Source organism: Perca flavescens, chromosome 13, assembly GCF_004354835.1.
Source record: "Perca flavescens isolate YP-PL-M2 chromosome 13, PFLA_1.0, whole genome shotgun sequence".
NCBI lineage: Eukaryota > Metazoa > Chordata > Actinopteri > Perciformes > Percidae > Perca > Perca flavescens.
The window spans coordinates 15,567,589-15,593,262 of record NC_041343.1 but is presented as its reverse complement, the minus strand read 5'-3'; the positions used below and the strand labels follow the sequence as shown (position 1 = coordinate 15,593,262).

General features: G+C 38.4%; 1 protein-coding gene across 13 annotated transcripts in view; it reads right to left on the bottom strand.

The window, feature by feature from the left end:
* Positions 1–4,442: 4,442 nt before the first annotated feature.
* The window catches only part of nrg2a (neuregulin 2a), a 73,624-nt gene continuing 52,392 nt past the window's right edge, over positions 4,443–25,674 (bottom strand). For 11 of the 13 annotated variants that reach the window (XM_028595248.1, XM_028595241.1, XM_028595242.1 and 8 more), the window contains 8 exons: positions 20,079–20,199; positions 16,607–16,665; positions 12,916–12,939; positions 11,215–11,317; positions 10,781–10,904; positions 10,511–10,638; positions 10,029–10,250; positions 4,443–6,678 (listed from right to left, as the gene is read on the bottom strand). In XM_028595248.1, the coding sequence (XP_028451049.1) occupies positions 6,024–6,678; positions 10,029–10,250; positions 10,511–10,638; positions 10,781–10,904; positions 11,215–11,317; positions 12,916–12,939; positions 16,607–16,665; positions 20,079–20,199 (1,436 nt within the window). In that variant the 3' untranslated portion in view covers positions 4,443–6,023. Of the gene's footprint in view, positions 6,679–10,028; positions 10,251–10,510; positions 10,639–10,780; positions 10,905–11,214; positions 11,318–12,915; positions 12,940–16,606; positions 16,666–17,053; positions 17,131–20,078; positions 20,200–25,674 lie in introns of all 13 variants that reach the window. The other 2 variants (XM_028595237.1, XM_028595239.1) reach the window with 2 other exon arrangements.

Here is a 25,674-nt window from a genome sequence, read left to right as displayed (position 1 = left end):
ATGTCTTGTGTGTGTGTGATTTGTCTTACTTACGGTATGTTGAACCCAATTACTCAGCATTATTTCACATCAACGTCCTACTTAAAATTGTCCGAGTCACTGTCAGCTAAATTTACTCAAACAAGTCAGATGAAGAAGAAAGAAATGAATGACTTAAATTTAAGTACAGTAAAACCAGTGCCACCCAATGGGAGACAGAAATACAACAGCAACAGCTGAAAAAAGGGTAATTGATTCTGAGAAATCAATGAGTAAACCTACCTGATGTTACATCATTTTCCCCCAAAGAAAGCATGTAGAGGATAAAGTATTACTATCACACATACACCCTTAGTACTAGGATTACTAGTACCTTTTACTTTTTAACTTTATATTCTCCATAACAACCTCTGGTGTCACATAAATAAACGAAAAACATATTTAAAATTGGGAAAACAATTTTTTTTTTTTCCAGTTTGTGACTTTTAAACTGGAGGAAGTTTAAACTATTAGCTAAATATTTATATGGACATTCACTTTGAATGCTTTGAATCAATAAACAAATAAAATAAACTTAACATTTAACAGTAATCTAATATTTCTATATTTTTGCTACAATGGATGCCTGGAACTCAAACTGCATTGAGAAGTAAAGTAAATGTTCAGCGCTGCAGTTCAGTTGCACTGCCAACTCATTCCCATAAACACCACTGTTGTATCTATAAAGTGTGTTTCTATTAAATGGGGAAATATTATTATTGTCTTACAAAGGGGAACTTTGAACTTTCTTCTGGTGTGTGACTTATGAATCTTTTGAATCTTGCTGTTGTGCCACCATCTAGTGGTGTATCTATGCTAATGCGGAAGCTAAACTAAACAATCGTGGGTGCGTCTGATCAACTCAGAAACTATAAGCTAAAATGTAACATTAAATCTTGACCCGTATAAAATATGCATGCACACATACATTAAGATTATTGACCTGTAATTTCTCACATCATTAAGATTCCTCTTCCTAAAGGTTTCAGTGTTAAAAGTATATATTTTTTCTTTTTTAAATTGGGGATTGGTCCATTTAAAAAAAAAAAGGTATATAATGTAACAGTGCTCATCTCTCAGCTGGATGTGTGTCTTGTGTGTCTGACACTTAGCTACGACTTCAGAGAGCACAACTACCATGTGAAACAGTCTCCTTATCACTATATTAAACAAATATCAGATGTTATGTGTGTACTCCTGAGACACACAGCGTATTGTATGCCAGATGAGTCAAACCTTAAGATAAAAGAGTAATCAAAATGCAGAGCAAAGCTTTCTCCAGCAATATCTACATCATAAAACAATATGAATAAATATTTATTTTCTCTTCAAAAATCTGGCATTAAAGTAAGCAGAAGCTAATAAACAAATTCTGTCAGCTACAGTGATACTCTTTTTATTGAAAGGGGAATTATGATGTGTAGGTAGAGCTGGGCAGCATATCAATAATATATTGATATAGATATATGAGGCTAGATATCACCTTAAATTTGGGATGTCGTAATATTGTAATATGACAATATGAAGTGTTGTCTTTTCCTGGTTCACAGGCTGCATTACAGTAAAGTGATGCAATTGATGATGAACTTACCCAACTGTTCTAGCTCTTCTTTTATTTGCCCTTAACCACATTATACACATCATTATATCCACATTATTGGTGATTATTTATCAAAAAGCTCATAGTGTATTTTGTGAAAGCACCAATTGTCAACCCTACAATATCATTGCAATATCGATATCAAGATATTTGGTCAAAAACATTGTGATATTTGATTTTCTACCAGCTCTTGTCATTATCCTAGTGTTTCTCGCTTAACTTTGTCAACTGTTGATGCGGCTTTGACTTCATGAATGTTATGGGAGACCGAATGACATGTTAATGTTTTAAGGAATGAGTTATTGGTACAGACTTCCTAAGTACTAGGAGTACTCATAGGTTTTACTTAAGAACTTTATGTCTGCATAATAACCACTGGTGTCCCATAAATAAGGTAAAAATGTCACCCACTCTTTAAATATTATAATTTTGAGTCTCACAGACTAAATAAAGCCTGCATGACTTGTAATGACAAACTGAATCATGGGTATCCATATGTAATATTAATGTACCTTTTTGGGTTTATTTCAGATACTTCCTTCATATCCAGCAATGTACAGCTTGTGATTGCCTGTAATGCAAGTAAATAGTTGAACTCCAACAATAAGATATTCAAAATTTGACTGCTTTCTTTAATAACTGCATAACACAATACTTGTACTTTTACTTTTAGTACTTGAGTAGTACATTTTAAAATAAACTACTTGCAATACTTAAGTACAAAACATATTGAATACTTTAGTACTTCCACTTAAGTGGGGTGCTTAAAGAGCACTTCAACTTCTACTCAAGTCTCTTTTTGATAAAGCACTTGTACTTTTACTCAAGTATGGGTCTCTAGTACTTTATACACCTCTGTCCATATGTTATCAATGAATAGGCTACATGTGGGCAAAATTCAATGAATGGGAAGTTTTTTTCCACTTCTAAAAGACACAGTAAAGTGTAATCGACGGAGAGAGTTTCTGTTTTGAATGTTATTAATCCTATGATAAGGGCTATGAGAAAGATTGCATTGTGTCAGACTTTGTGAACTAATTTTACATACATATTCATATATGTAATGGTTAACGTATTATTTAATATGATGACATTGAATTGCTATACTGCAATGTCACAGTCTTGAAATGGTGAACTGTATATGGAAGGATTTTGCCAGCATTGATATTCCATGTTTTTGCTAAGATGCTTGGATATCAAACAGCATTCAGAAGTAAAGTAAATGTTCAGTGAGAAATGCAGTTCCATTGCACTTCCAACTCATTCCCATTAACACTGCTGTTATATCTATACAATGTGTTTCTATTAAATGAGGAAATATTACTGTACACAATACAAGATACCACTCATGTCTTACAAAGGGGAACTCTTTTGGTGTGTCTTATGAATCTTGCTGTTGTGCCACCATCTAGTGGTGTATCTATGCTAATGCAGAAGCTAAATCTGAAGCTAAATCATTGGTGTATCGGTATCTGATCAACTCAAAAATTATAAGCTAATTGTTCTTAAAGCTTTCAGTGTTTTTGTTTTATTTGAGGATAGGTCCATACTTTTTTTAAGTTATATAATGTACCAATGATCATCTCTCAAGCAGGATGTGTGCCTTGCGTGTCTGGCACTTACTGTATGAGCTACGACTTCAGAGAGCATAACTACCATGTGAAACAGTCTCCATATGATCTAACCCCCCCCCCCCCCCCAATCACTATATTAAACATATATCAGATGTTATGTGTGTACTCCTGAGACACACCATGTATCGTATGCCAGATGAGTCAAACCTTAACATAAAAGATCAACCAAAATGCAGAGCAACGCTCTCTCCAGAAATAACTACATCATAAAATGATATGAATAAAGATTTATTTTCTCATGTGAACAGGTGGATTAATTTTTCATTTTATTTTACAATCTATGACAATCTCCCATTTTTTTCTTTTTTTTCCTAGCATATTTCAGGAATGACATGGGGGAAAGGTTCTTTTTTATTGCTGAATGTTAAATGAAATACACTTTCACTGACTGGAAAAGAATTTTCTGCTGCTTTTTTACCATGCACCCATCTAACCGTGACCACAAGGACATGCAGAGGAGAGGTGTTTAAACATTTCAAGCGAGGGTGGGGTGGGTCAGGTGAGGGGGTGGGGGGAGGGCGGGTCATAAAATTAAACAGAAGAGACTGGCAGGACATGCCTGGTAGCATCTCAATTGGGTGAGAGGACTGGCAAAGTGAAGGGAGTCTCACATTTAAACTAGAGGAGCACTGTCTTCTTTTGCATTTTTCAGACATACAAAATTAGACCCAGATGTGAGAAACTCAATGAAATATCTGCAAGTGAGCTGTGACAACCAAAGACCTTTCTCTACAACAATACCACTGTTCATTTACCATATAGCAGTTAGAATTGCAGATACATATTTTTAAGAGTTTTTTTTAACCAATAATAATCAGATAATTCAGCATACAGTTTTTGTTTTTTACGAGAAGTAGAAACATACCAACAGTGATGAAACATCAACTGTTGTCTCTCACTGAGTCACTTTCAATGGGTTTGACATTTCTTAAATTACCTTTAAAATATTTACTTTTCCTTCAGTGGAGGACAGGGGGCTTCAATGTTTAGCTTAAAAATGATCATCATTTACCGAGTAAATTTGAAATGACTAGATCTTTCAACAAGACAAAGCAGTACACAGTACTTTTGGAGGAGACACTACCTGGATGCTATTTGACATTACTTGGAAGTGTGCCTGTAACGTGGAGCGGTCTAAATCAAGTGATAAAACAATTCATGGACACAGTCATTCAATGGACACGAGTATGTGAACAAGAAAGGCTGACAACTTTATATATGGCTGCATAATGGCTTTAAAAACTAACTCATGTAAATATGCATTTATATCATGTTATTTCATTCTACACTATAGGGATCACATTGGTTTTTCCCCACATACAACACACTACAGTCACCTCTTAGAAAATGATGTAATCAAACAGCAAAATAGAAAGTTTGCATATTTTTGCATTGTATGATCCTCCAAAGTTTCACAGCTATTTTCATGTATATTGTCTGCACTGTTCTCCACTGAGCTGCTTCCACTTGACTTTCCTTCTTTCTGTATGGGGGTGTTCAGGAAACTGGTAGACTGTATGTTAACATTTAGGCCTTTATTATCTGAGAACCATAGTCTTAGGTAGACCTTAAGTTGAGGAAGAGGGTGATGGGGTTTAAAGTGGAGGGGGTAGGGAGGCATGTGGAAATCCTGAGACACTGTGTGGGCTTTAACACAAGTTACAAAAACAGAATGGACACAGAAGGATGATGAGGCATGGGATTAGGGGCTGAGTTGAGTGAAAACAGATGCAATCTTTTTGTTTTGCCATCACCTCTGATGGCAGGGGTCCCCCTGTGCCATGCGGCTCAGTGTTTGTTGGCCTCATAACAGACTAACATGAGGAAAACCTGCTGTGAAATAAAAAGGGACTTATTTGGGGCAGGCTAAGAAAGGGGCAGAATAGTTGTAAACACATCAAGCAATGACCTGCATAACATACAACCCTACAGCAGCCTTACCTGTCCACCTACATTGGGGGTCACTGTTGTGATAAAGCACTATTCTGTGAACCTCTGACACACTCTTTTTTTCAGACACCAGTAGACCCATACGTTTGATGTCATCACGACACACAATGAAATTAATCTTAAAATCACAAATACATGCAAGCAAACTGGCAAACGGACACACACAACACAACACAGCACGTGCGCGGGCGCACGCACACGCGCACACGCACACACACACGCACACGCACACACACACACACACACACACACACACACACACTAGACATTAGTCAGAGGGAAAAAAGGATCTACTTAGTATTTATCAATCGTTGTATTAGAACCCAAATCATAAACCCTACAGGTGAATTATATTAATGTAAACATACACTTTATGTATAAGTGGTTTATATTGCGTGACATGTTGTTATGTTCCAGTGGGGCTAGACTCCTCAAAGAATGCAACTTGGAAAGAAAGTAAAACAGTAAACCAGAGAGGAAAAAAAAACATATCTTGTATAAAAAATGAGGCGTCCATATAAGAAAGGCTACAAAACCTCCACTGGCCTTCTGGCATCGGCATACAGCAAAAGGCACCACAATATTACTCTATTTTTTACGTTGTGAAAAAACTGGCACATCTTTTATGCTGTAAATCAAAATGTACATATAAATAGAGTTTTCCCTATAAAAAAGTCTTTGCTGTTAACTAGTAGACAACTTTTGCTAAAATGAAAATAAATATTTCATTTGTTTAGAATATCTGTCAGTTATATAAAATAAAAATATTTCTTATAGATGCAGGTCTATACTATATTGATTTTTGTTGGTTTATTTTCACTCTAATGAGGTGTATTGTCCGGTTTGGAGCGTGAGTGTGTAAGTCTTGTAGGCATGTTCCCATGCCCACTGTGCCGCCCCGATGAGTGAGAAGTCCGACTGTCCACCGGCCTGTAGATGGTGGAGGGCTCTGCATTCATGTTCTGCATACTGAGGAAGGGCGTGCTCTCACCGTCCTCCTCTGACTCACTATCTGTTAGGCAGCTTCGAGACCCATAGTCCCGAGATGCCTCATATCCACGTGGGGCTACGTGGCCATTCAGTCTGGATCTCCGCCAACGCCGGCTACCAGTTCCACTGGATCCACTTCTCTTTGGTTGCTCCCGAGAGGAGAGATATTCCTGGGTGGTCTCATAGTCTTCTTCTTTTGCCAGTCGGTAGGGGCTGGAGGGCAGGCTGCCCCTGCTGTCATTTAGATAGGTGCGACGCTGCTGCTGGTAGGGCTCCTGGCACTGGACATCGTGAAGGGGCACCTGGTAGCGGCGCAGCAGAGGTTGGTCATCCTCCAGAGGGTAGGGGTTGTGGACAGCAGGAGGGAGAGACATGGCATGGCTGGCATTGGGGGATGTGATCTGGAAGGTAGGCACCTGCGAGGGTAATGAGTAATGGAAATCCACTGGGGAGAGGCGGGCTGGTGACGTCAGGGCTGACACATATCTAAAGTAAATACAGAGGGGAATAAATAGTTAATTAGAGAAGAGCAAAGAACAGAAGTAAAAAAGAGGAGTGTACAGAAAGCAGGCTGAATAGGCATAGGCATTCTGTTAACTGAATGAACACTGCACCTTATGTGCCAAGTTATTAGTAAGCTGTAAATGGGCACTGAAATATTCAATTCAACAGAAAAAGTATTTTTCTAAAGATTTAACTTAGATTTTCCCTTGAGCTGAACAGCTTTGAGGTAGTTTGCACACTGGGCATAATGACTGTACTTTTTTTTAAATGTCCATTGACATTTAATTAAAATAATGATCTATTTCAGAAAATTCAATATGATCTTAAGGTCTTTCATTGGCAATTTTTCCTGTGTCCCCCAGGGATCTATTCTGGATCCACATCTTTTGTTTATATCCTATTGGTTGATGCTGATGATTTGCACAAGCTCCTTATCTCTGCACATTTATTTCAGCTATTGAGTAATAAAATTATGGTGCAATCTACTGAAACTTCATCCATCCTGTATCATTTTAATGGACTCATAGTTACGGTGGTTATCTTGGGAAGCTTTGGTCAAACATGTGCCATGGCCATGTGGGCACCATGGCTGAATGCTGAAGTCAATGTGGAGGTTCTTGAAGATACAGAATCAAGGATGACCCTTAGACTCTTAAACGTAGAAAGTCAATATTAAACTTTACAGACAGGTACATTTTGGAATGTGTTTTCTCGACTGACAACAGTCTGAGCCACACACTCAGTTGTCATGGTTGCCACTTTTCCATCTCTCCTCCACCTAGGCTCAAATCCTAGTTGCCCAAATTTGGAATCAGAAACTTATGGGTGACATCACTTTCCTACTGTCATTATGCCATAATGACAAACCAACTAAACATTAGTCAACACATCTGAAAAACAACTTATAGTTCACTGACTGTGGATCAGAGTGTTTGTATTGACTGTTCATTGCATTGAGGAAACTAACACATGCCATGTGAGACACAAGCCTGAGATATTCCTACTACAATACTGATTCCGCTGATAATACAGAAGCTGTTACTATGATGGATGAGGCGCTTGTTACCTGGAATAATTCTGAGGGGATGTTGGTTATGCAATCTGACCCTGCATAACAACTTACTGGCCAAAGTGCTATTCGTGCATACAAGCTTGTTGTATGCTGGCATTGTTGATACCTTAGAGCTCAAGCACATACAAAGGAAGACACATCTTGTCCGGTTCATTTTTGACAATTTTTAAAAAGGCACTGATCATTTGCTTTAGATACTATTTGTTCAGAGATCAAATGCCTATAGTCTTGTAATTTATATGATATTTAAATTTTTGCTGCAGCCAGCAGCTGGTGTTGGACACACTGTCAGTCATGTCGTTTTGGGAATTTTAAAATACTTAACAGATACATGCAGCTATAAAGACATTAGGAACTTCCTTGCTCCATTACTTTCATTTTGGCTCAGTTGTTACCTAAACTGGACATGCGCTGATTTGAATATTCAACACTTTAAGTAAGCTTTTTTCAGCAATAGCAGGCATGAGTTATTGTGTTAGGTGTGTGAGGTCTACATCTGGTCCTAAGTGTGCTTTTTGTTGGCTTGAATGTTACTTACTTAAAAGCTGTATAGCTTATGGGACATTGTGCAGCCAAAAAGCATGCAGGCACCAACTGGCTCATCCAGTTACATCTTTGCTGCAGATGATCTGAGGTCACTATGCACACTGATCCAGGGTTTGCTTCTAAACTGCATGCCTTTTTCTAATAAATGTATATTTAATGCATTTGACCTATCCACTTTTTGTCTGTGAGACTGAAAATGCGGCTTCATCCATACATCTTGTGCACATTTTGCACATTTAAATAGAGGATACTTGGGCTGTGCTATGACAAAGCCCAACTACTTTTAGTCTATTTAAAAGTAGACCCAGGAAAAACGATGTCTGCTTTGTGGCCACCTTGGCTCAGTTTCTGTGAGAGTCTACCATCTAAATGTCCACGGGATATTATGTGGTTTGACTGACTGGGCACTTTTTCTTCAAGCCTACTGCTTACAGTAGCATCCATTGAGCTATCATTGCATGGTACCTTTTCTAATGACGACCCATCTGAAATGGATTGGCTGATGCTGAGAATAATCAAGGTTCCATGAAGAAAGAAATTGTGTTAATACTGGTTCTGAAGACTTTAAACAAAGGTGAATGAGGGCCTGTGTATAAGCTATAAAAGAAAGGACAACGTCATGTATGGTGACATTAGCATGTTTTTTCAAACCTTAAACACAGGGTCTTCAATTACAGGTTCAACAAAGACTGACTTCCTCTACCTAAATGGGCTTTTCCTCAACAAATATGTGTACCTTTAGAAAAAATACCTAAGCAACTGTTTTTATGGGTGTTGTGTTGATGCTGACGTACACTCCATAATTTAAGTATAGTGCTCCTATATCCCTAAATTTCCTCTGAGCTAAATGCTAATGCAGGCTTGTTGCGTTATGGATGCTTAGCTGTGAAATGTGTTGGAATTCAAAACATGAGCAGTGAGCAGAGAGAGCATTTTGGGATTTGGAGGATCACTATTGGGCCCTATAACAAAAGCAGGGGGTGTATCTTATAGGCACTTAAAAAGCAAGTTCAAATTCAGGCCATGGGTGACATTAAGTACGTGGAAGACCTGAAAGCACATTATTTAGAGTGAATCAATGGAGTTTGAGCAGTCAAGTTCTGGTTCGTGTTAAATGAGCACTCCAACATTTTGGGAAATATGCGTGTTTGCCATCTTGCCCAGAGTCAAATAATAAGATTGATATTAATGTGCCTTCAGTACGGAAATTGGCGTAGGACAAAGATAGACAGGTTTGGAGTTGTTGAAAGTCATATTTCCTCACCTCTGACAGACCATCTAATGGCTTCTTCCTACTTCTTGTCTTTGTGCTAAGCTAGGTTAAACTCATCCTGGACCTTTCTCTGTGACGCAAAGATCAAATAGTCTCTGGGCAAGATGGCAAATAAGTGTATTTCCCAAAATGTCACATTGTTCCTTAAGGAAAACTAAAGTGAACTTTTGCTTTAGCCAATCAGAATTACATAATGGTCAGGGAATAATGCTAAAGTAGCTCTATGCACAGAGTTCCCAATTGAAATAAGCACTGTTTTTCACTCTTGCCTACCTTAGCGTATTTCATCATCATGCCTGCTGTGTGTGAGTTTCCACTGTGTCTCTCAGAGTGCCCTGACTGGCCTCTCGAGGCTGAGAGAGAACCAGCAGAGAGAGGAAACTTCTCAAAATGTTAAGGACAAACCCAGTGCCATATCCGCCACACAGGCCTGTTTCCCACCTGTCGCTGTGCGGAGAGTCTCCCAGCGAGTCGAAGGAGTCTCCATACTGCAGGCCCGGCCGATGAGGGTCAGAGTAACCATAGTGTGCAGCGCGCCGGGCCCGTGCCTCCATGCAGGCAGGACTGCTGCATTTACTGGTCCCCACGGGTGATGACATCATTCCCGGCGAGTCAGAGAGGATGCTGTCAGAATGTTCCAGGCTCCATGTCCGTTCCTCATGTCTGACAAATAAAAAAAAAGGTGTTAACACGCACACACCCGAGCGTGTCCCAGTGCGATTCTTTTTTTCTATCCTTTTTTTTTTTAAAGTATGCCTTTTGAAAAAGAAGCTTACCAATCGATTCTCCTGTTTCCAAAGGCAGAGAATTTAACCAATTAACCAAATTAATCAATCGCTTTGGGGGAGATTTTTATAGAAGACGATAGTGCTGAATGTGATAGGCATGAAGGCAAACACACTTACTGTATGGTGCATGCTCACCTGTGAGTTGATGAATGGGCTCGTGTGGAAGAGTTGTGAGATCTGGAAGAGGCATGACTGGCAGGGAGCGATCCCTCTGTTGCAGGCCGTATGACTCGTTCAGTTGCAGGGATATTCTTTGATATGTACTGTGTGGGGAAAAATGGATTTGGCAGATGGAAAAACATGAAAAAAAGACAAGCTTTGATTATGTAACTAAGCAAAAAACCTTTTGGTGTACATCTGTATTCGTTTACTTTAATAATGTTAGGAATCCTTTCAGAAACTCACATCTACCATAGGGATTTCCTCTGGGCCTGGTCCTGGGTGATTGGGTCCGTTAGCAAGGTTACGATTGGGATGTTCTGGACACATGTTTTGTCGCAGATGATTGTGCATCTTCTTTCTTTGTTTCCTGTTGAGCAAATCTCGGTCATTCTCTCTCGCCCTTTTTTATGCTTTAAGTAGTGATTGAACATTATGCCATTTTTTCCTTGATGTAAGAACTACTGTATATTTACAATTGTAGCTGCAATATAAAAAGACTACATTTGAAGACAGTAAACACAGTAATCTATTACTCCCACCTATGTTGCATATTACAGGCACTGCAAAAAGTACGTCAGCAGCTTGAGTATACAGTTATTCTTTAATAAAATGCAAGTGGTGATCGAAATGTGAAAGGAAAAGCAACATGAGCTGATCCATTTATCAGCAGCACTTACTTGGTTTTACAGTAGGCAACCACACACACGATGCCCACCACCAACAGAGCCACACAAATACCCGTGATTGTCAGGACTCTTTTCTGGTAGAGTTCCTCTGCCTCTGTCAACATCACACCCACAAATACACAGATGCACCCACACACACACACCACATAGAGAGAGAAATAACAGGAAAACAAAATTAGTGTCTTGAAAGTGCAGGTTCCCACATTTTTAAATCTACATTTCTTTCTACTTTGCTACATTTTCTACTCAACTAAATCCTGAGCAGTATGAAGCTTCATCTTCCCTTCCCTGACAATTCACTTCACAGTCAAACCTTTCCTTGCACATAATCACAAATACAACAGATGCTGTTGTCGCCTGCGCAACAGCAGCGTGGGTGGGGGCAGGGGCTCAGCAAGAGTTAGACTGATCTATTAAGCAACTGTATTCTCTAAAAGTAGATGATGAGTAGAACCTGCAAACTGCAGTATAGCACCAATGCACATGTTGGAAATTTGGCATGATCTTGAGCAACAATCTCATTCACTCATAGAAGTCTTCATCTGCTCAGGCATTCAGTAAGCACAATTGTGAGATCTTATTTTAAAATAATTTACGAACAAGTGTATTTTGAAAGGAAATATAAATAAATATGAAACTGGAGATATCTTGACTGGTGCTTTTTGCTTTTCCAGAGAAGAGTTTGAGTGAGGTTGAAGTAGACTATATGTGTCTGGAGAACATGATGGAGCAAAGAGATGTGTGCTGTGTTCCCTGATAAATAATGTAATAAAACTGAATTGAATTTGTAGTCCTTTTATCTGAAGGAGCCATTTTACATCGGCATACCAATTTGTGTCAAGGTTCTGACACCATAAATAAATCATATTCATAAATGATATTGGTGCTGGTATAACAACACAATGTCCTCATGTTCCAGTACTTAAATGTACTTGTGTAATTACATGACCTGTAAAAATACGCCTTTAGCGTTCTTTCTACATTTTCAACCACCAAAGCACTTTTCTGGAAAAGGTAGCAGAAAACAAGAGCTAACAATGAAGGTGGATGATAGATGATGATAGATAGGGGCAGATAGAAGAAACACATGACTGTAGGTTCTAAATATATCATTGCATGCTCACATCACAGCATGTAGTCCTTATAGGATAATTCAAACCAGTAACACAGGTATCTATTTTATACTTCAAAGTTACATTTCAGCTATGCTTACGGCGGGGGGTGATGCAAGAAACATGGACAAGATCACACATAAACAAAAGGAAATAGATGGCATATCAAAGGAAACAACAGACACTAGAGACTAAAAGGATTGGATAGAGTTCAAGATTGAGGAAAGACATCTGGTAACTAAAAACATGATACATCATGCTTGTTACAGATGGAATGAGAAACCAAAAATCAGTCAGGAAAATATGCTACTGTGAGTGAGACAGAACCTAAGTTAATTAATAGTTCTACTTTCCATTGCACATGTATGAGAGATGCAGGCAATGATATCCATGTTAATGATTGATGGATGAGCAGTTGCATTGGTTGAGGGTTTGTCATTATGAGTTATGGTATGATCGGTCGAGAGATTGATTGGTTAATCGAGGGACGATATGATTAACAGACGGGAGCAAGTCAAAACGAAGGACATCTATTTAGTAGCTATGCTAGGACTGAGAGTCAAAATGGATTGTTCCATACCCATAAATTCAATCCCAAGATGCTCTGCCATTGCAGAGGGTTGACAGTTGGAAGAAGAACAAAAAGAAACAAAAGACCAGGTTAAGAGAGTGGCACCTTCTAACATATAGTGGAGCAACCAAAATAGGCAATACAGCAACTGAGACAACAAACACTTGTCAGTAATTGTCAGCATGACGCAGTCAGTGACGTCAAAGGCGAGAACACACTTACAGCATGCAACACACACTTCAAACCACACTACACAAAACAGCTACACAACTACAATTTTAAATTTCTGATTTTTATGTCTAACATAATCAACTACAACACGTATTGAATTCGGCTCTGGATCTTCCTCTTATGTTTCTATCTACTGTATGTCTCAACACAGTCTGCTTGCTTTCAGAGGAGGCACCTCACTTCTATATTTTGAAAGTGATTTTTGAAGGTTTCAGGTTTGCAGAGAGTGCAATTTCATTACATATCCAAACAAAATCTCCTAGGGAATAGGACATATTAGGCGCATAGCCACTCTCATTATTGCTGTATGGGTGGAAATATGTGTCATCTGCCAAGATTACCTGTGCTTTTAGTTTTCTGCTTTCTAGAAAACGCTACACTGTCATCTCCAGAACACACCCATCACATGAACAGGCAAGTTAGAAGGAATGCATCTGTACAGTATCGGAATAATCACCCCGAATGAGAAGAATTATAGTTGGACTTTATATTATATGGCAGAGTGAGGCCATTGGGAGGCTGCACCAGCCAGCTGAGTCCATATCTCTGGCAGTGCACTTGCTGAAGCAATTCCCAGCTGTTCTTATGAAAAACATGCTCTTGTTAAGCCAAGCTCTTATGGCTGAGGAGCAGAAGCCATCCTCCTTCTCTTTGGTATCTCCTGGGGATGGGAGGCGCCCCTCCAGGAGGCGGGTCTTTAAGTATAGAATGGATTTGTGTGTGTGTGTGTGTGTGTGTGTACACATGTGCCTGCTCTTTGAGAGAAAATGTGATTTATTCTCCTTAATTGAGAAGAGAAAATGTGAAATATGTGAGAGGCCATGAGCGATTGCTACGTCGTTAGCCAAGAAAACAAAGCTCACTTTAAAGGCTACATCCAGCACATCTATCATGTCTGAATGTGGATTTCATAAACCTGATTTCTACTATAGATCTGCATTTTTGAACCAATGAGATAATATTACATCATACACTGAGAGGAGGCTTAATCTTTTCTATTTGAAATGACACGCCTTTGTTACTGTAAGTTTAGAGGTGATGCCTTAAATACAAAATTACAAGTCTTCATTGACAGAGAACATTTAGTCAGATTGTTTTAACTGTTCATCTTCTTTCTTTTAAATCTTCTTTTAAGCCTACAAATAGTCAGGCAATTGATTTGAACCTATACGCATGTAAACAAAGTAATCAAAGCATGGTCTATATTACAGTAAAGTGGCTGGTTGAGAAATGGAAATGAATGCTGTCCTTGATTCAGTCGCACAGCTGCACTGAAGTTAGACAGAATGCAGAAAATGGTGTAGGGAAAAGAGCTCCAACACACCACTGTCTGCCAAAAAACAAGTAATTTCAGCACAGTGCATTACGACTTAATGTGAGATGAAATTACTTTTAGTTAAGAAGGGGGTTTTCGCATTGCACTCTGAGCCAACATACAACAAACAGTATGTGTAAGCTCTACAAGTAAAGTACAGGGATGAGACTCTGTTAGCAATATCAGACAACTCCAAAAGCAGATGCAGTTAGTTATTTAACTTAACTGTAAATGTTACATTGAATTGCAACCATATGGGCTTGCAAAGACATGATGCTGACACATATGCAGTAAGATACCAGGAGATTCTTTGTATTATCTTACCTGAATTATATGCTTATATGCCTATATTATTAAAGTGATCATATTAGGATTTTTGGTTTTTTCCCTTTCTTTTATTGTCTTATATATCTGTTTTGTGCACATTATAGGTTTACAAAGTGAAAAAGCCCAAAGTCCACCCTAAAGACACTTCCACTCTCCAACAGAAAAACACTGTTCACAAACTGCTCCAAACAGCTCTATTATAGTCCAGCCTTTACTTCCATGACGAACGTGCGTCACTTTATAACACGTTATAATGCTCGCCTAGCTGCATGGCACGGCCTCATACTCTGCTTCTGACTGGCTAGTAGTCCTTACCTAGCTACCGCGGATGTGCGACTCCCAACAAAGATGTAAAATAAGTGTGATGCTTCACTCTGTAGCTAAAACAGAGAGCTCAACACACAGGGTGAAAAGAGGAGGGAGCTGCAGCAATGTGCAGTACAACAAAAATATGGTGTTTTTTGTTTAAACCTATTCTGATATAACCTCTAAATACAATTATGAAGCTGAAAATGAGCATAATATGAGCACTTCAAGATAAACTATCTTAACCTTGTATATGTTCTCATTAGAGAGTCCAAGCCACATTAAATCTCAGATGTTTATGTTTCATTCATGCCAGGTCACTCCTTTTAATATCACTTGGTGATATCACTATGTTGGTTGATTACTTGAAAGTAATCAACCAACATGTAATAGTGGATGGTTTTCAAATCGAAAAACCTTAAGGGCAAGATCTATCAAGCTGTAGTTTCCACAAAGCGTCATCTAATTTTGGTATAGTATTGCAGTTGATGGATGTGTTATTTGATGTTGCCGTGTGGAGTGGTGCAGGGTTGGCTTCTCTTACCCCAGGCAAAGCGGTTTGACACGCACTCCAGCGCAGCGTATTAACTCTATTCTGAGGACAACTGCTGTGAGAGCACCATTTTGTTACTAATTCTGAAGCAATGTTTGTAACAAACGCAAATTGCAGAAGGTTCAGGTGTGGACTCAACTATGTTTGATGTTTGGCTGCAACTGAAAGTATAAAAAAAATCTGTATGCCTGTCTGTCAATGTATATTTTACTTAAAGCATCTGTGATCCACAGAGTGAGAACACTAGTTTTTTTAAATATTTGCTGTAAATGATTGGACATTTAGGAAATCCCCAATTATGTTTAATATAAAATCCAAAAAGTGAAGAATAACTTGCACGTATGATGCATGTATTAAAAGGCGTCACAATTTCAAACTGATATATTTATGAAGAAATCCTACATGACATATCTTGTTGGCCCTCAACAAACGTTTCTTCACCAGTTAAGCCGGTGCACCACCTAACAGATTCATCATTTGTCATGCCTATTAGTTAATGGTAATTGTTCAGACCCGTCTCTCTATTCATCAGCTCTAATACAATCACATGCTTGTGTTTGCAGCTGATTGCATAAACAAACATCATTAGTAAGTGAGATAAAGGTAGTGTTTTAGTAATTGTTTTGCCATTAGACTGTGTTATTACATGCAGCAGACTTTGTGCAAATCAACTTTCACATAGCATCTAAATTCAGCCGCCTACTTCTTGCTATCAAACTTACTATCAGCTCGTATTCTGAGAGTGCGCATGCAACACACTGCGAGTTAAAGGGGCAAACTATATCACATGCAGACCAAACACAATAACAGACTCTACTAAACTATGCCAGCTTGTGAATGAGTCATCAGAAGAGGCACAGACACATATATTAGGTAATAACAAGAAATTATTCAATCTCTCTACACCCAGCATGCACGCATGGCACGAGGACAGTCTGACAGAGTGACAGAAGAGGAAATTGACATACGGTAGAAACTGGCCATAACGTAGGTTTGACAGCGATCACCAGTAAAGTCATTTGGACACCTGATGGAAAGAAACAAAGCCACAAAAAGAGAGGGAGGAGAAGGGTGGTGGGTGAGTGAAGAAGAGAAAGAAAACAGAAAGAGAGAGAGGGCAAGGGTGGAGTAAACGGAGAGTATGCAAAAGAAAAAGTGAAGACGGGGAGAGGGAGGGAGGGAGGGAGAGAAAGAGAGAATTAGAACAACAGCACAACTACGGACAGCAAAAGCAGAGTGTTCCCATGGACGATACCACCGTGTGCATGGTGTAGTGCACAGCCCATTGCGTTTTGACCTGAGAAGGAGAAAGAGAAGGAGAAAGAGGAAGAGAACAGGGAGTGGGGTCGGGGGCTGGTTGTCATCCAGTGACAACTGAGCCTCAGTTCTCAGCTGCTCATATTAAGTGGACATACTTTTTAAAGGATTGGGCATGTACAACCGCAGCGGCTCAGTCTGTAAGCATCGTTGGCCGAAGTATCCATCCGGACATCTGGGAAGGAGCAGACAAGTGTTATGAAAATGAAAACACAGGAAGTGAGGTGCACTGTAAATATTACGGGTGTAAATCCAAAAACATAGTGTTAAAGGTCACAGCGAAGCCATATAGATAAAGCAACAACAAATAAAGTGAAACCATAGGAAAGTTTTTCACTTCCAAAGATAACCCAATATTAGTGATGACACCTGGTCATATTCACATTCAAATAAATAAAAAAATGAATTACTACTACTGTTATTATTAATAATGATAACAATACTATAAATATATAGGTAAGACATTAAACAACCAATAAACTGTTTCACCTTCCACATATTTAAAAATAAAGTGAAAAAGGATTAAAATAGATCAAAACTGCTACTTAAAGTGACCCACAGTTAACTACAAAATATAATAATAAAAGAAATACAAACATACAATGATATATAATAATCAAAAAAAGTAAATTAAAAGGGCATGTTTAGAAAAGCAAATGATGATACCAATGGCTTTTTGACCTTAGTCTACATTTTGGGGGATGAGAGAAGCGATGTTGATGATTGTAAGGACAAAAAGGTGGAATGTATCTGGGAATAAACCATGCACTACTTTGTAGGTGATCAATAAATCAGTCTTAGGATGCTGAAAATGGCAACAAAAAAAAAGTAAGGGCTAATGTGGTTTCTTCTCTTGGTGCCTTGAGAGCCTGGTATGTGTTCATGACCTCCAAATGTCACAGTTTTATAACCAAAACCATAGGACAAGGAGTTAAAAGGTCAAATCAAGACTGGAAATGTCATTTTATACATTTTTACAGAGCAGAAATCATTAGTCGCTCAATCATTGCATAAACCTCCAAGTATAGTGCGCCTGCACTACCCACTGAGCCAACCCGGCCACGCTCAATCATTGTTTGATAGAAAATGTATCTGCAACTATTTTGATAATCCCCAACAATCCTCTAGTTCTAACTTCTCCGGTGTGAAACTGCTTTTCTCTGTTTTACATCATTGTAAATACCTTCTGGATTGTTGGACAAAACAATTAATTTAAAAATATCCAGGGCATAAGGGAATTATAAAAAAATAAACATTTCTTCACTTTTCTAACATTTTATAAACTAAAATGATTAATAAATTGAGAAAAAAAAGAATTATTGAAAACTAAAAGTTCATTAAACTTTGAAATGAATAATGACTCCCTTTCTATTGTTACATCATATAGACACATGTAGATTATATGTTAGATATAGGATAAAAATAATCATCTAACTAAATGGTAAAAGACTAAAAGACATCCTTATGTTAGTGATTTTTGTTAACATTATTTATTAATATGTTATTGATAGTTCAAAAGAGGCTAACTTCCTTTTTTTTTATACGATTCATTTATGTGAAGTAAATCCTCAGAAAAAAATATGTTTACTTTAGCAAGTTACTTACTTGGGGTCATTTATTAACCTTACATCTCCCCAAAACAAAGTTTATACCTCAAAGTGAAGGAGCAGGGCATTAAAGTAGGGCTAGCTGTCTGCAGGACTTGTTTAGCCAGTGAGTAATACCCACTGAAGCCTGGCCTATATTGAATGAGATGGCTGTGGGGCAACAAATCCCTGCAGGCCTTCACTGCATTATCAAACTTTTGTGGACCCATGCCCTGGCCGTGAGTGAATTAGATGCAGCAATTGAGTTATTGCTGCCTCCAATTTGTACACAGCGTATTGAACGGCTGATGCAGCCATGTCCTCATAGCTTGTCGAGCATTCTTCCTTGGGCCAACTGGGCACAGAAGCCTCGCCAATGTTTCAGCACTATATCAAACCAGCCAGGGGACTTATGCTATGATGACATATGGTCGAACAGAACATGCAACATAATATTTGACCACCATGATGAGAGATGATGTGCATATTTTGTGTTGTAAGTATACTATTAGGTTTCACAATTAGAGACTAACAATTATTTTCATTATCGATTCATCTGACGATCATTTTCTTGACTAACTGATAGCTTTCAGTCCGTAAAATGTCAGAAAATATCTCAAAATGTCCATCACAATTTTCATAAGCAAAAGTTGACATTTTCACATTGCTTGTTTTGTTCGACATATAGCCCAAAACCCAAAGACATTCAGTGTAATATGAAAAAAGACTAAGAAAACCAAACCAAATGTTTGGTATTTTTGTTTAAAAAGTGACTTAAATGATTATCAAAATAGTTGTGATTGATTTTCTGACAATTAACTAATCACTGCATTTTACACATAAAAATCTGTAAATGTTCTAGAAAACAGAAAACCGAAAAAAAAAACTGTTTATTTTAAATGATAACTCCTCGTGAACATCGTGCCAAAATATTGTTTCTTGACCTCGAGTCTAATAAAAACTGAAATGTAAATCTCAAAGAAAAAAAAAAAGGTTGTTTCAGTGATAATGTCAATCTGTTTTCTTCCTAAAAAAAAGCTGAGCACTTTACACACACAGGTCTTGATCCCCTCTGCCAAGGACCTCAAATATAAGCAATGCTTCTATTTACCGCACTGGGGGCCTCTAACAGGCATAAATATTTGCTCACTACTAAACCAGTGACTCATGACATTTTGAAAAAAGCTTTTAATGTGCAGCCCTCCTGTACACTAAACATGACTTAAAAGGATGAGCACACCACCGCCTCACTCCATCATTAGTGCTAAAATACACAACAGGTAGGTTGTTAGGCAGACTGGCAGCATTTCCCTGTGATGTGTTGCTGCTGCTGCTGCTGTAAAGAAAGAATAATGGAAATCAAGTGCTATCAGAAAAAATAAACAGCAGCATTAAAAAAATGTGTCGTTTGGAATATTACTAGAGTAAAAACGTCATGAAAGGAGCTTTCATTAAGACTGTAAGACAAAGGAAGAAAGGTTGACAATGAAAATAAAGATTTTAAGGTGATTCCAAAAACAAAAAGGAGATAACTCACTTGCAGGAGAGCTGATTTATACCATGTATGAAGTAACAGTCGCCGCCATTCACACAGTAGGGCTTCTCTGTCTCGTTGCATCTTCTGGCGTGGCCTGAGCGCGGAGATGGCGTTGTGGTTACTAAGAAAAGAAAAAGAAATACATTAATTTATCTTTTTTTTGTGTCAATGGTACTCTCTTGATGATGATTTAGAAATAAAACAAGGAGGCAAGAACCTGGTTGTTATTTTTATCAGCATGATAGTCTTGCGTCACCAAAAGTATTCTCAGCTTTACTCATATTATACACTTGTATTTCCACAATAACTCTTAGTTTTCCATCTACAAATGCAATTGTGCCTCTAAGCAGTGTTGATACTATCTCAAGAAGTTCTATGAGCAAAGATAAATATTTCCCTGACATAGCGTAGGAGTTGTTTACGCATTGACTCAGGTCCTTGGAATGGCCCAAAATGTTATGCATCTGCACTTAACCCCCCCTGACTGAATAGATATAATATGTTTGGGATAAGGTCTGCTTATCGGGACAAAAAACAGGACTTTCATGGGGAGCAAGGGGACTGCTGAGAGAGGTGCGCAGATGCAGGATTGGGCTTGAGGAGGGAGAAGTGTGCTTTGCGTGTCAGATGTTGACACGTGATTGCCGTGTACCTGCTGTCAGACGCTATTAGCACTTTAGCGGAACCTGACAGTTTGTTGGTAGTAATACAAATGTTTTCCGATTGGAAGACCTTTACAACAACATCAGCTTCAGATACTCGTGAATGTTGTGACAAGAAATCACACTAGGATTTTATTCAGCTGGTCCACAGGCTCTGACATATACTGTAGTAGGCTATTTCCCACCAGGACAAGCTTTCACAACTCCCATTTGTTACACGATTGAAGAAATCGGTTTGACTCTCTCCTCTGGTTGGAGAAGTATGCTCTGTCTTGTTCAGAAGCGCACTTCTGGTTTAGCTAAAACAACAGAGATTAATTCCCATGCTAGTTAGCAAAACAAAGCAAACATATGACATCAGCCTGTGCTTTACGTGCCAGTGTGAGTATGTGAGGAACAGGAATAAGTTAGCACTTTGCATATTCCAAATACAATATTACAGTATAACTAAAACCAGAAATGTTATTTTTTAAATAAATACCATGTCTACCTTCTTTCAGTGATACTGTCGGAATGTATTCAGGTGGTTCTCATGCTCTGGCAGACATACAGATTTCTTAATGAAAATATCCATCCAGACAACAAACCAAGACATTAATCTACAGCTGTTAATTTGATGAGACATGCTGATATGAGTTGTGATTTATAACTGACCTTTCATTATTGGAGTTAAAAAGGTGGTATATTAACTAATAGGCTGTCATATTATTGTTCTGCAGGAGTTTCCAACAGAACACAGCACAAATCCACTGTCACCTCAAAACATTTTCCAAAAACCTTTCAAGGTCTACCAGTTAATCACAACTACCTCATCGTCACACCTGACCTCTCACTCAGAGCGCTGGTGTGTAAAACGCCTCGTAAAAAAGATCAGACAAAGCTGTCGGGAGAAAGGAACCTCAAAACATTGTAAAAACCTCCTACGCTCGAATCTTGTGCAGTCTTCAACTGTAAGACACGCACAAACACAAAGGCGGCAAAACAAGCTGCGTGAATCTCTATCTGGGGCAGCAGCCCATCCCAGAATGCACTGGTTAAAGGGAGGGGAGCGTCCTAGACAGATCATCAGTCCTTTGCAGGGGCAGACTAACACATAGACAATAATGCTCACACATAATCTCCAGTCCACCTGGTTTGCATGTGGGTGGACTGTGGGAGGAAAACAGACGACCCGGAAAAACCCACACAGGGAGGTGGAGAACATGTAAACTTCACACAGAAAGGTTCAAGGCTGATATTTGAACCCTTGACAAGTTTATTTGGTGACTGGTCATACCAAATCTGTTTCAATGTACTCACTTTTTTTAACTCATTCTCATCATTTTCCGTCAAAAGCATAAATTCTATAATCTGATACTTTATGAGAATGCATTTTAGTTTAGGTGATTATTGCCCCAAATTAGTTTATTGCAGAACCGCATATTGATACTTTGTTGGGGAGGGGAGGCACATCTTGTACAATATATATATATATATATATATATATATATATATATATAATTATAAAGTGTATTGACCTCAAAATCATATACTACAAAATGCTGGACAGCATACAGAGCCTGGGCACACTAAAACTGTAAATAAAATTAATTAACATATCTACATCAAATACTGATATTTTTATCATATTTGTGGCTAGAGTCTGGCCCATGTGAACATCCTACGTAAGAAAACATTTAGTACATATTGAAAACTTGAAGGCACCAGGAACTATCAAGAAGTGGAGATTCAACGATTCAGATTATTATGTCAAGTTTAAAGTTTAAAGTATGGTTACGGTACTTTGATTCAAACAGCTGGAGGCACAAGCAAGGGAAGTGCAGCTGAACTGATGCTGCGAGCATCTATAAATCACACATGTGCACCCTTTTCAGGTTTTATAATACATTTGTAAAACTTAAACAGTAGTATGTAAAAACCTGCTGAGCAGCAGTAAAATGTCGATGACCTTGAGGTGCCATGGACTTTACGTACGAGAGTCCGTTACGGTTTCCCATCTTCACCTGCAGCTAGCGGTAGAGTGTCTAACTAGCCACTGTGTCTGTTGCTGGGAACAACCCATAGGTCAGAATGAACTTAAATGCTCAAAAACGCAGAGAATGAATGTGTTTCCATGAGATGTAGTAGCAACCAGTTAGTTTGCTGGCCTTTCCATCATTACATAAATGGTGCCTGTATCCTAGAAATGATGATTATATACTACTATTTGCAACAGCAAATACGTTTTGAAAGAAACAATGTTTTCTATTAACATAATAAGGAATGTTCTTACAGTATCCACTCAAAGCAAATAAAGCTTGAATTAATCGTTATATTTAGGCGCAGTATCACTTGGTTAAGGTTAGGGAAAAATTTAAATTTAAGACTTCAGGAAAGAAGTGATTATTTTATTAACTTTTAACTAAATCTTTCCATCATCCCTAACTCAAACCAACGGGCTTTTGTTGTCCATTGTTGATTGGATTGTGAGAGTCTGGCATATATGATAGAAATGATGTGTTTCTACAACAAGAAATGTTTTTCAATACCATTGAACTGTATTCTGTTGAAAATTCCTTATTCAGAAATAATATTGTGTAACTAGAAGGGCACTTGGTGAGGGCAGACCTCCGCCAAGGCATGTCCTATCTCAGAATGTTAATGGAATGTGATTTTTTCCCAGTCAGGAACTAATTTTCCCCATTATTTCGACAACAGATGAATGCAGCACAAACGCAATGTTAACTAAAGTGAAACTAATGTGAATCTGCCCTGTGATTCGGATCCGCTCCAAAATTTAACGGGTTCTTCCTTGTCCTCTACACCCTTCCACCATGTTTTATGGCGTGGTGAAAACATGCATTTGTATTCAGTAAACACAAAATGCTTTCTCCGTCTCTCTTTTCCAAGAAATATTTGACATACTGTAAAAAGGCTTTAGTCTCACCACAATCTTACGATAGACTAACGGCAAGAGTCGTAGTGACCCACATAGCTTCTTTTGGCCCCATCAACTTAAGTCTGACAGCACATTAACATGAAAAACCAGCACAGATATCACAACTAGTAGTTTTCTCACTTATTGGAAAACCCATACAAGGAGAGGAAGAGACAGACTCTGTCCCTAGTGATGAAATTTCTGAGGTGATCTGCTTCAGCCAATACAGTGTTTACTCAGGCTGCACCACATGTTTACTTGAGATTAAAACTAATGACAAGGCCTACAAATTTATTGACATGGTTAGTGATACAAACACAAACAACAGAGGAGCATGTCATGTAGGGCCGTATGATGTGGATAATAAAATTATATTTAAATTATTGTACTAGTGTGGTTGTAATACAGTTTACAAGTTAACTTTTGCTTGTGGGAATACATTTCCTCTATGAATGAAACCATTTCCAACTTAATTCAACATATCTGCAATTTTACAACAATCTTTGATACTGAGTCTTTAAACAACAAGGATAATAGCTGGCAATTTGTTATGAATATATATATATATGGTGATGTTTGGACTAGCAACTCAGGGAACCTGGGTTACAGACATAATGACTGACTGCAATCTTTCATACAGTTTGTCTTTTCTTAATCTGTGTTTGACCATATATGGTCTGTGTGTTTTACGTTATATTATTCTATCCAAAGGGAGTCATAGTATGTAAATAGTGTTGAATCCGAATAGCCAGTCTGAAGTGGACTTCTTTGTAATCACATAGTGAGGCTGCTGTGAATAGACCACAGCAATGTCTATTGACAGTTGGTATAATAACATTTGTAGTGAATGCTGTGCGTGTTCATCATTGCCATGTAGAGCAGCTGTTCAGCCAGGTAAGAGTGGCAGTGATTTTTGTATTAAAAAAAGTACATTACACTGCCATGCATTTTATATATTTATATATATATAGTTTTCAAACCTCCACGACAGCAACTGTGTATTTCAAACTATTTATTTTACAAACAAATCAAGACATATTCTCTCATTTGAGCGCTCCTCTGTTCCACTTGCTCCAGTTAGTCCTGTCAACTAAAGGATTGTTTTCTCTATATAGTGTTGTAGTGTGAAGTAATAATTTAGGGAAGGGGTTACACTTTACTTGAAGGCATCTACATAAGAGTGACATGACACTGTCATGAATGTATCATAAACATTATAGACAAGTCATAAACATTTATGACATAACGCTTCTGTCATTAAGTGTCATTCGGTTTTTGTCCTGACAAGTTACAGTTAGGGTTAGGGTTCATGTGTCAGGACAGTGTCATGCGTTCATGACAGTGTCATGTCACTCTTATGTAGATACCTTCAAGTAAAGTGTTACCAGGGAAGGACAACGGTGTACAGCACTATTAACAAAAATAGCTTTTTCTTATCTGGAAATTAACAGTTTTGTTCTAACCCCTTTGTGTTTTTATTGGTTATTATCAGCTTCTTTCCAAGACAGCACTTTTATCTATTATCTGTCCCCAAGAGGCAAGACGGTAATGGTGAGGCTAAAAATGGTTGATAAAAGAGAGACAAAGCCTGATCATATGGACGTTTGATACTTGTCTTGAATTACAGTGAGAATGCATTCAATCACTGCAAAAGGATTTGAGTCCAGACCAGAATGACATCAAACTCCATTAAAATCTTTACATGCAACAGAGAATCCATAAATATCACACAGCACAGTCCCCCACCTCACAAAGGGGACCAGAGTTCAGGTGTCGTCAAGGTTGACTCTGCTTTCCTGGCTGGACGTCGGAGACAAATTCCTTTAACCCGTGGAGGAGATCAGCACTTATCTGCACTTATATGACGAGGGTTTAGTTAAGTTTACTTGGTTTTTAATCCTCAGGTTTCAACTTTCCTCTGCCCTGTAGCCCAGGGGCTGAATCTGTGTTGGAGTTGAAGAGGGGTTTCCTCTAGGTTGAGAGCCACAGTGTTTAGCCATCAGCTCTTGCCACTGAC